The sequence below is a fragment of the Corvus brachyrhynchos genome, unplaced genomic scaffold, assembly GCF_000691975.1.
Source record: "Corvus brachyrhynchos isolate BGI_N302 unplaced genomic scaffold, ASM69197v1 scaffold7, whole genome shotgun sequence".
In the NCBI taxonomy this organism is placed as follows: domain Eukaryota; kingdom Metazoa; phylum Chordata; class Aves; order Passeriformes; family Corvidae; genus Corvus; species Corvus brachyrhynchos.
This window is the reverse complement of record NW_008239054.1, coordinates 3,057,330-3,069,531: the sequence shown is the minus strand read 5'-3', so window position 1 is coordinate 3,069,531 and position 12,202 is coordinate 3,057,330. Positions and strand designations below refer to the sequence as shown.

The following is a 12,202-nucleotide window of genomic DNA, read 5'->3' as shown; positions in this document are numbered from 1 at the left end:
AAACCAGTATTTTCCTTTCCCAAATGAGAGCTGAAGCATGTCCGGAAATTCATTCAGAGCCAGCTATGCTGCTGCTGAATGTCCCGACCCAGAGGGCACTGCTGGCCCTGCTTCCCCCATCCCCTCCTCGGGGCTCCCCCCATCCAGCCCACAACTCCATGTCAGACTCCCGGGGCCCCAGCTTCAGCCCCAGCAGTGCTGCTGGACTCTGGCTCCCCACAGCCCTGCCATGGGCCCACCTGCAGGACAGGAGGTAATTAAAGAAACAGCAAAACCACAGAGCACAGGGCGTTTATTCCAGCACTCTGTCTCCTCTCAGGTCCCACAGCTTTCCTGCTTCTCCTTATTGCAGAAATAACCTTAGAAAAAGCCTAGAAGAGCACAAGGGCAAACATCAGGAGCAGTTCTCTTTGTGCCCAGTGAGCGTTACCTGTGACATGACACTGGGGCCCAGGGGGCTCCATGTCCTCCCCCAGGCAAGGGAAGGGTGAGCCCTCTCCCCCAAAACCTCTCCCTGCTGGTGGGGAGCAGCCTCTCTGGCCTGTCTGGCAGCTGCCATGCTCTGGAGGGGACTTCAGCAGCCGAGGTGTGTATGGCACCTGTTCCTGGAGACAATTTACCTTTCTCTTCACTTTGTCTGCTGAAAGCTGGTCCACACTAACTATTTGATGCAGGAGAAGATAATCAGTGCTGGTTCCTGCCCAGTGCTAGCAGCACCAAATGCCAATTCCCAGTTTCTCTAAGGGAGTGGAAAGGGATGGGACACCTTGGAGGGGAGGCTGTGGTGCAGCCATGCTGACTGCTCCCACCTGGGCTTTTTAGGCAACTGTGCATGCCTTGTGCTGAGTGTCTTAATGCTGCCGTGCTGCCCTGCTACAACCTATCGCTGATCCCCTGTGGCACCTGTGCATCCAGGTGGAGGTGCAAAGCTGTTTTCCCTTAAGAAACCAATCCATGGTTACATCTGGCATGTTTATGCTGTGAGAACAGTGGTGGTCTGGGCAGGAGCACTTCCCTTAAAACAGAATCAGACTTATTCATTTGCAGCTTGGGGTGACAGGTCTAAGTGCCTTTTCAAGGTTGGTGTGCAGGGGACTTGGCTTGGTTTGTTTTTAATGGTTTCATTAAAATGCTGCTCAGGCTATTTCAGCTGCAAGAAAACTCTTGTAGAGAGCCTGTGGGAAAGGTTGGCAGTGCATGTACTGAAATGGTTAGGAGCATGCTGGCCATTGGCTGGTTATCGGGGACAGCACACATGGCGCAGTGCGTGGGACAAGAAAAAATCAGGCAGAGCAGAGACACTATCAGCAGTCTGCCTCAGGAATGTGAGGACATGGGGGACTGATGTCTGACTCCAGGCTGTGTGGAAAGGCCAGTGCTGGGAAAGTGTTTCTAGGAAGTAAGTGGTCACTAAACTGGGGACACTCTCAGGAAAGAGGGTGCTTGTGACCAAAATATCTCAAGTGGAAATGCCTGAAGAGCAAAAAGGTCTCATGGGGGGAATATACTATCGTAGCAGAAACTTCCTCATAAGGCTGACAGAGGTGACACCAGCACTCCACCTACCTTGTGCTTTTCCATGGGACCACAGGTGTTTTGTGACTTGTTCCAGTTGCTATGGACTGGAGTCATCACTGAGCTCTGAGATGGTTTTAAATTCATCTAAAGTGGAACATGGAGTGACCCACTGATATGTACCCACCATCAGGCTGAGAGAGGGAGAAAGCATCTGCCTTTCTTCCACTTACATCTATTCTGAGAAATGCCAAAATTCCAGTGCAGTTAGCAGGACATGGGAAGGAGAGAGACAAACAACAGTATGCCCAGCCAAGGTTCCCTTTAAACACCTGTGAATGTTTCCCAGCAAACACAGCCCAGGACTTTGTTACAGAAACAAACAGACAACAAACCCAGGCCAGACCTGCCTGATTTTTCACATTCCAAGTAATTTGTCTACTTCAATTACTGGAGGAAGTGAAATCCAGTGAAACAAATCTGACGAGTGTGTTTATGAAGGCAGCTCAGCAGAAGATGTTGTTTTCCTGCGCTCAGCCTGATTACTGTACTCGCAATGCTACTCTTCACCTCAAAGCTAAAATATACACATCACATCTTGTGGTGCAGCACATCTTCCCCCAGCATATTCCAGAGCCCCAGTCCCACTGTATGCAACAGCAGCTGGCCTTACAGGGACGAGAGGGTGAGCCTCTTGCTTAGCCTAATTGGCATGGCAACATCGTGCATGGATTACCAGGTGCACACGAGCAGATTCACCGGCAGCAGCTGGGGCTATCACTGAGAGCAGATGCCAACATGGACGCAGTGCAGCTCACAGAATTTTTATGACAGAAAATGAGGAATGGGAGGAGGGGACCCAGGTTGTCTCTTGAACTCTGGGCTGAGCTTGCAGGTTATCACTTCTAAAGAAGGCATCCTTTATTCCTGAACCGCTTGCTGCAAAAGACCTTGCATAACCCTGAGCAGAGAATGGTCTAACACAGACTGAGTTTCAGGCTGGAAACATCACTTTGAAAAACCACAGTGCTGCCAGATCCTTTCTTGGAATGAAAGCCTGGGTTTGCCAAGACTTAATGCTGACTCAGGAAACGTATGCCTTTTGTAGGACTTCAGGTTTTTGCCTTTTCTTTTGTTTGAGATTGAGTTAAAAGGCTAAACTGGCCTGCTTGTCTTCCAGAGCTCTCCCTTTAAAAAAAGCCCAAACCCCCCCACCTTAAAAATCAGTCTGAAATAATAGCAAACTTGAGTAATTTAAATAAGGCACTTTCCCCCTTTCATTTTCTTTCTTAGGAGGAAAATAGAATGACTGTGTTTCTTCAGAAAAAAACCAAAACCCTATCATCATGTCTTACTTTATGGCTGTGGTAATTTATTCCCAGAGTATCAGGCAGTTTCACAGTCTCATATCCACAGAAGCAGCTGTGATGTGAGAAATGCTGAACTCTGGCAACACTAACTTGTGATGAAAGACCACCAAGAGGAGGTCAATGCTGATATTGTAACCCTTTCTAGGACATTATTACCTCAGGGTGTGATAATGTTTCTCTAAAGCCAAAACCAGCTTTTTGCTTATATCCCTATAAGCTGGTTTTAGCAATTTTTCTCTAGTCAGCAAAGCCCTTAATGTATATTTAAACAGCTGTAGAATTAGATCTTGAGTGAGTAATATTTAATATTCTTAGGACAGCTTAAGAACCTGTTCCAAACCAAACTGCAGTCAGTGCAAGGTTTTTATTGATTTCAGTAGGCTTTGAATCAGACTCCAGAGAACTGGATTGTTCCCAACTGTTATTATCTAGAATCCATGGCAAAAAGAAGTACAGGAGGACACAGAGATTAGTAAAATCATCACATGATGAGTACTTGCAAATATGCATATATATGCCACACTATCCCCAAGATGTTGACAGAAACCTTTCAGGACTATCGTAAGAAGTATTTTTCCTTGTCTTTCTGTGTCGGTGGCTTGCTCAAAATCTCTGTTGACAAAGCACAACAAATTCCTGACAACAGTCTTAAAGAGGCTGGCATATAAATAAAGATGTCTGAGAGAAGCCAAAAGCTATACTCTGATCTCTTTACACATCACATGTTTTGAGAGTGGCACCTTGGCTGTATAAATAATCCCTCTGGTGTCAACTAAGTTTTAGAATATAGATGGGCTAGAGGCAGGGGGGAGGTAAGGAGAGAAATATCTAGCCCAAAGCTGGCAAAAGCTCTGCTGAAATGAAAGGGTGGGTGAGAAGGAGGAGGGGGAGGAATTGTTTGCTAAATAGAAAAAGGCAAAATGACCTGAAAGGCATAATTATGAAACATTTTAGAGGGTCTTACAGAGAAGATGCTTTGCCGACCGCTGTCTCTTCAAATGCAGTTGAGTGTCTTGCTCTGCAGTTCTTCTGTAGCCTCCCTTCAGACTGTGTTTTTTTCTTTCTTTCTTTTGGGCGTCCTTTTAGAACTGAGCTCAGGACTTCCCCTTCTTTATGATGAAACTTCTCATCTGAAGAAAATAGAAACGGAGAGTGTGAAGGTAGTTGGACCATGGCCAGCCCTGCACGTCAGCATGAACAAGGTATAGCATATACATATATACTTTTACATATATACGCCGGAGCACCCTTGTAACTTCATATTCAAAATCTGCTGCTTTTTCACCTCCAAATCAACATTCATCTTCAACTGGCTTGCTTTTTAATCACCTCTCTCCATCTCCTTATGGGACTGGGATTTGGTTTGTAGATTTAGCATTTCAATCAGCTTTGGCTTTTAAAATTTCAGAAGCTACTGCAACAATGTTATGATATAGTTTTAGTTTAGTTGTGAAGAGTTAGTCATCTAGGCAGCCCAGAGCTGTAAAAAAATAACACTTTAAGTGATAAAAAAAAAAAAAAAATCTTGTTTTTCTACATGAGGCATCCGTGTTATGCCATAAACTCCCCCTGGCATCTGATGTTAGTGGGTGTTTCATGAGACAGTTTTTGCAGGGGTGGCCAATCAGCCATGTCCTGCTGTTTCTGCCAGAGATCAGAGATCAGCAAGTTGGCGGCTCCTTGTATCCCTGTGAGGTAAAATCCACTGTCCCTGAGCTGTGGGACTCCCTGGTCTGAATCTGGATAGGGCCACAGGGCCACAGGTTTGCAACCACATAGGTCCTGAGCTGGTCTCTGTGAAGTCAATGAGAGCATTGCCACTGTCTTCAAAAGTGGTGGGTCTGGGCCTCCAGTGACTCTGTACAGACCTGTTAAAAGAAAAGTGGTGTTTTGAGAGTTTTTTGCCAGCTCAAGGGAGATCTCAACTAAATTACTTTACCTTGGTTTTACAAATAGCCTTTTATAACTGATATTACTTCAATAAGCATTAGGGAAATTAAAATCCAAGGGGACATGATCAACTGAACCAAAATAAAAGCATAAAGGCACTGTATAGCTATACAGCAGAATCTTTCTCTTCTCTGGACGAGAGATTAGGGGAGATGGAATTTAAGGCTGAAAATCAGTGAGCCAGGTGTTTCTAATGAGAAAATTAAATATTGGAATTTTTTTTTCAGCATTACAGTTAATTGAATTTATTCCATAATGCAGTGAATTTTCTGTCATGAAGATTTCCTTGAACCATGTTCAGTGTTTGTAGGATTGTGGTGTAGTTCAAATATGGACTGCAGTCCTTATGCCTTATTAATGTAGTCATGAAGTAATGACCTGTGTCATGATTTCTGGAGACTTCTCAATAAACAGAGGAAGCTGGAATATTTTAGATTTAGATTTTTTTCTCCCAAATCTATTTGGTTTTCACCTGTGAGCGGTTGTTATTTTGTCTGGCTCAAGCAGGAATTAAAAAGATAAATCATTAAGTCAACAAACTGGGGTAAAATGGGAAAGAAGTCACCTTTTATTCCTGTGAACATTTCTCAAGTTCATCTTCTAGAAATACCCTCAACTGGTAATAGGTACAGCTTTTTATAGGCAAAGCTTGTTAAGCACTGACATAGTTTGCCAGAGGAGAATTCTCCATCTCAGGCTCATCCGTTGAATACCCAGGTCTTGCAAGAGGACTTGTGTAGTTCAGATGTGATTACTGATACTGTACCTGAACCCCAGCAGAGAACATTCACTCACGTGCAACGTCCAGAAATGCTTTAAAGACTGTCCTACACTATTGATCTTGCTGAAAGCTCAGTTTGGCATATTTAAAGGGGCAAAGTGATGAAGTGTAAGGACTCTCTCCACATTGACCACAGTGCACAATTGGGTAAACCAATCTGACCTGTGTTGCACAAAAGATTTGAAGATGTGATCTCAATGGTACCCCCTGTGATTTCAAAATGAGTAGATTTACGGTCTGTCTTCTTTCTTAAACTGAAAGCTTAAAATGCTATGGTCCTATATTCCACCATACTGTGCAAGTAATCCAAATAACATCCCTGCAACTTCTACCTGATCTCTGATCTTCTCGCTCGTTCATATTCGCTGCAAGTCTGTGGAGGGAGGACTCAGCTCTTCTATAATTAATGGTTTTCTTTGGCTTGCCCTGACAGCTCTAGAATCTTGTCCACAGTCAGATGGATTATTTATTTAAGGACTAATTATCAGAACCCAGTATCATAACAAGTCAGTGTTTCACAATAAATGCAGCTGCACAGTAAATGCAGCCTGTGTCTGCTGTGATGAGTCTGCCATCAGTCAAAGTTTAGCTGATGAAAAAGTCTTGTAATGAGCACCAAGAGCTGCTAAATGCTTCTGTTTCTGGCAGAAGCTCAGCAAAAGGCAAGGCTAGAGACAAGGGCTGTCTAATGAAAACCCTCCCCTGGCAGGCATAGAGGGTTTGGGTTTAAAAACTGGGCAGCATTCCCATGAACAGTGGTTACCATGTGAATGTGAAAGAGGCCAGTCCCTCAAAATTTATTACAATTACTGTTTTTAGCAATCTGAAAATTGTACATACTCTTGAAACAGGCCCAGAGTCACCACTGGAAAGCACTTCAGTGATCGTTACAGGCTATGGATTGTGACCAACAAACCATTCTGAAGTTCTTTTGGCCCTTCGCTTGTGGTTTCTTATTCAAGCACAATTTTCTGACCTAGATCCTGGTAAAATGTGTATACAGAACTCACAAAGCTAAAACAAACAAACCACAGGTCTGTGAGCTCTGAGCAGAGCCTGGATTTGCCTCAGCAGATAGCTTCTCTGGTGCAAGAGAGGGACATGCTGTAAATATCGGGCTAACCCTGGGCTGAAACGCTGTAGAGCACTGCCCAGCACAAAGGCAACAAGGCAGGTTAGACCACATTGAACAACCCCAAACTGTGACAAGTATTTTTAACTGAGAGTGGGCCCTCCTTTGGTTATGGTAGTTAACTAGCTACTCAGTCCAGCAGCAGATTTTAATGACTGTTCAATGTGTCTACTTTCTGGCAAAAAAATGAAGTGTTAACTCCTCGCCTGCACCACTCCATTGATTTCTGGTCTATTAAGTGTCTTTTATTGCCTAGTCTTGCATCCTCCAAAATATTATGCTTAAATAAAACCAGTGAAGCATTTACAAAGCTGTTTCATTTTACTCTATTTCTGATTAAAAAAAAAACAACCATTTCCACATCTGTTGTGGACTCCCAGTTTTCACTCCCTCCCTTCCTGTTGCTAAGTGTTATTTTTTTCAAGCAAAATGCTTTCGGGCTGGAATTTGTCAGGCTTAATAATCGACCCATAGGAGAATTAGCAAGAAATTGGGTAAATTAGATTCTGCAGTTAATTAATTTGATTGTCTGCTACAGCAAACTTCATCTCATGGGAATGATGAATGGATGTGTCCAACCTCTTTTCCAGAGCTGTTTGGTATGGTGTATGTGTCTGTTCACCTACTGAATGATGAAAGTCTGTTTCACCTTCTGTTTCATGCCCTTTGGTGCTAGCAGACTCCTTAATCTCCAGGACACACAAGCCTAAGTGTTGTAGCTGTGAATGTATTTCTGATTCTCTTCTTGGAAGCCTTTCATTAGAAAAATATGTTCCTCCATCCCCCGTTGCTTTGTGTGTGTGTGTGTGTGTGTGTGTGCATGTGCATGTGTGTGTGTGTATAATATAAACCCAAGAATGTATTGTTAGCATTTCTGAAATCTTGGGACTCTAGTAATTATTAGCGCAGCTGTAATTATTGCATAAAAAGAAAGAATAATAATACATTTCAAATTTCTACCTCTTTTCCTGGTGTCATGCTCACCCTTTCACCTACACTCGTGGGTCCTAAGATTGGTGATTTTGTTCTGGTGGGGTCAGAGGGGGAATTATGATGGTCATAGAATCACAGAATCAATTAGGTTGGAAAAGACCTTTCAGACCATCGTGTCCAACTGCTAACCCAGCAATGCCAAGTCACTAAACAATGTCTCTCACTGCCACATCTACACGTCTTTTAAATACCTCCAGGGATGGTAACTCATCCACTTCCCTGGGCAGCCTCCAGTCATGTTCATGTTTTCTTCTTTCTCCTCACTCTACAGTATACTTTGGGTCCTTCTGTATGTTTTCAATTAAGCTTTTACTTCTTGCTCTTTCTTCATTGATCTACATCCTCACATTACACCCAAATTTACTGTATATGCTGGCTTTTACATATATATGCTACTATATTATGTCTTCACTCTCCTCATTGCCCCTAAACCAAATTCTGCCCAGGTTCAGGCCTGCACTTTAACTGGCCATTGGTGAGTTGCTTGTAGCCATGGGTCCCCAGTGCCAGCCTGTGCCTTTTGCACTATCACTCCATGTCAGCGCTCCTCTGCAGCATGTCCTGTCTCTTCCCTTCTCAAGGCCCCTGTTTTCATATCAGCCCTACATCGCTTTAAACTACATATTTGTGTTAGAGTCATAAATACCTTATTCTGCAAAGAATACTGGTGCTATTGTTTTCTGTATGCAATTATTGCTGCTACAGCTAAACTTGGTAGAACAAAGCTGCAGGCAGATTGAGAAAAGTTCAGACAGAGCCAGCCTGATGAGCCTTAACATCTTTGCAAACTCTGCTCAAAACTTATGGCCTTTTGCCACCAGGGCAAGAATATGTTATCAGGCTGCCCAGTTACACAGATTGTCTGCTTCCAAATGATACCACCTGCAAAAATCTGTGGAACTACCTGCTCCCTGCATGGCAGCAATGCCTAAAGCCACTGGGGTTCCAAAAATCATTTGTAGTTTAAGAAAACCCACAAAACGAACTCACCTTGTTGATGTACCTGAGACTCTTCTGTGTGATACATGGGTCAGAGGGTATATCTCAGGAAACATGGCTACCATGGTCCTGTAAGACTGTCATGAAGCTAGCAATGACAGAGGTAGGATTTAATAATATTGAGCAATAGGATTTTATAAAATAAGCTTGATACCAAGAATTAAAGAGGTTTACTCCAAGGATATAAGCATAACAAGATGTATTGGGAGTTGTATCTTTCATTAGACCAACTAATAGCTAACCTGAGGAAAACGTTCTGTGTCTGACAGCTTAATGACTGGTTGGTTTGTTTGTTTTTTCAATTTCACTTTTTTTCTAATAAAGAAGATGCAGTTTTTGCTTGTAAACATTGCCTCAAATAAGAATAGCACATTATTGTATAGGTCTTATCATTGTGGTATCTGTTTGTAATTGGTGTTAGCTATCCCATGGAAAAAAGGCAATACATTTCCTGGTGAAAAAGGGGCAAAAGAGTCTGTAGATTTCCATGCCCATTTGCAGATGTAGTTGAGTCCCAGGAAACCTCACATAGCTAATGTGCTTTCAGAACCTATATATTTGTGTTGTCTTTGTTAAAATTTTACCTCCCACTACTAGCGATGGCTAGCAACAAAAATAGACCCACGTTCCTAAAGAAAATATTCATTCTATTCTTCAGTTATCTCTAGTCAAATACATGTTTTAAACATGCTGTTTGGCTAAGAAGAGGCTATCAGTAAATTCACAGAGGCACAAGATCATGAGTCTTGCTCTTGGTACAAAGTTTGATGTGGAACAAGGCATCAACCTTTTAAAGCAGAGCATAGAAATGCTATGTACAGGAGTGGTATTGCTGTGTTTCACGCAACTATTTTTATATTCTCTATGTGTATTTAATATTCACTTAGCTTTGCAAACCAAAGTCAATGTCATCATTATCTAACACTCTACAAATCTGCCTTCAGTTCTAGTATCAGCAAATGTAATTGAATTTAAAGTAAATGTTTGGGAGGAGAAAAGCAAATGTAAGACCTCAATTACAAAAAGAAAAAAATGTCTCTAGTTTTATACGTGTATATATCTGAGCTTCTTTGACTTTTTCCATTTAAATGCAATTCTCTAGTGTTCTCCTATGAAAAACTAAAATTCTGCATTAGTGGTGAAACAATGTGAACACATTGCTGTTATTGAGATCAGCAGAATTGGACATGGAAAACTGGAGTGTTATCAGGTATCCTAATGGGTTTTTTCTTAATTTCTAAACCTTTTAGGATGAGTTTAAATTGCAATTCTAAGCAAGAAGATTATCTCTTTCAAGTGCCAATTTGACTCTAAGACTTTCACTTGAAAGGGGCATCTAAGATTCTTTTGGATTGTGTAATAAAAAATGATAAAATAGGAAGTTTCATTAACATCATGCCACATTTAGCATTCTAATCACTTCCAAATAGAACACTCTGAGTTTATCAATGAAAAAAATGTTAATAACTGCCAGCCTGGCTCAACAGATGAACACCTAGCTGCTGTCTTTATGCTGTGAGCAGTGAGGATTCTGGAAATGTAAAATTTATTTATTATACAGCAAAATAAAGTAGAATACAGCTTTCATTCTTGTAGCAATAGTATGTGAGATTCCTAAAGGAGACAGGTTTTAGATCTTTGATTTTCTTATAAACTAGTGAAATAAACCACGGAAGATTCTACACGTGCTTTTGTAGCCATGAAATATTTTATTTTCTTTTGCATTCTTGATGACAGTTATGCTTTAGGAGTTAAATTGGGGGATGAACGAGCTATATGTAAAAATTAGTGACATGAAGGAAAAATAAGAACTTACATAGGTGCTTAGAGGTGCTAATAGTCTGCAATAGGGAGGTGCTGCTTTATTCTGTGATTAGAGTTTACTTTTCATCTGGATGCTCAGTGCCACTGACTCTGTGTGTAACAGTCTCAGCGAATCAGCTGTGGGAGGGCAGAATTCAGCAATGATTCAGGATGTGCTGCTCTGTGGCAAAAAAGGCTGTCACTGCCAAGGCAGGCTGGCAAAGAGGCCTTTGGCATATGTTCAGAAGCTAAAGGAGGCCTGGGTCAGGCCGAGCACTCCCAAGCCCCATGTGTGCTTTGTGTGCAGTCAGCATCTCCACTGGGGCAGGGGGACGTGGTGGCCTTTGGCTGCTGGCTCAGCAGCTGGTGAGCAGGACGAGGCCAAGCAGCAGTTGCAGCCATGTCTGCTCTTCATGTGTGACCAGTCACTAAAGATGCTGCTGCTCCTGTTGCAGTGCAAGCAAAGCAAATTTTGCTTGCTTGAAGGTGAAACCCTTAAAGTGTGACCCAAACAAGGCCTAAAGCAGAGCTGAATACCCAGGAATGGCTGCTGGGAAGTGTGCGCTCTCTCGCAGCAGCTTCCTCTTTCAACCAGGTCAGCCACCATCACCATTTGGGCCTCTCAAGAATCTCCATGTGAGACTTGCACATCAGATATCACACTGGGATCTCCATTAAATGAAGTAATCTGCACAATACTGAATATAGCAGGATATTTAGATCTTTTGAGGGTTCCCAGCTAAAGAGCAGCCCTGGGAGCTTTTATCTTCCTCTTCGTCAATGTGGGAAAATTGGGCAGTGGAGGAAGAGCAATAGGACTGAAAAATGTCTATATCCATCTGAATAACAGGGGGATGGGACTTGGGAACATTTCAGGTTATGAAACAAGCTTGTCTCCTAAACAAGCCTTCGTTGTCTTGATATAGCAAGTAAAATACAGTTGTTTAATCTTGCTTGACTGAAATGTTATTTAATTGGTAAACAGTGTTAAATCAAAGGTGGGATTTTGCATGGCCTTTAGAAATGCCACTGCTTAGTGTGTTGTTTTTTCTGCTGTTAGAAATCAATACACATAGAAGTTGACAGTAAAAACAGCCTTTTTAAAATGTGTAGTATTTCACTTTGTCTACCAAGAATATTGGTGAAGTAAATATTGTGGTTTCTTTGCAAATAATTTTGTCCTTTTGATTATCTGCACTTCTCAGCTTCATGAGTATCCCAGAAAAGACACCTATGGCAATCAAATATTTCATGTTTGGATTTCCTGTCCTTTTTTTTTTTTAATATACTTGCTGAACTACTATTACATTCAAGACTGAATAGATGACTACAGTTCCATAAGTTGCTCCATCTAGACACTGTCACTTTTCATTTTATGTATTTTCTTTTTCCCTGAGGAGGAGACTGGGAAGAATGGGAAGTCCAAAAATATCTTCCTCATAAAAAAGTAAATGTAGCTTGACAAATAAACATGTAAGAATTATTAGAAATTTGCCAGAGAAAAAAAATCTCATGATGAGCAGTCCTTTAACAGACAGTTGTTCAAAATCATACCTGGCAGCTATGGCATTTTGGATGCAGAAGGCTGCTAGACCAACTTTGCTTACACATAAATATCTTGCAGTCTCAACAGCGTTCTGCTAAGGTCTGGCTCTTTCC

General features: G+C 42.0%; 1 protein-coding gene across 1 annotated transcript in view; it reads left to right on the top strand.

Moving 5' to 3' along the window:
* The window catches only part of EPB41L4B (erythrocyte membrane protein band 4.1 like 4B), a 172,003-nt gene that overhangs the window by 100,698 nt on the left and 59,103 nt on the right, over nt 1-12,202 (top strand). The window contains exon 18 of the mRNA XM_017739074.1: nt 3,972-4,087. Within this exon, the coding sequence (XP_017594563.1) occupies nt 3,972-4,087 (116 nt within the window). The remainder of the gene's footprint in view (nt 1-3,971; nt 4,088-12,202) is intronic.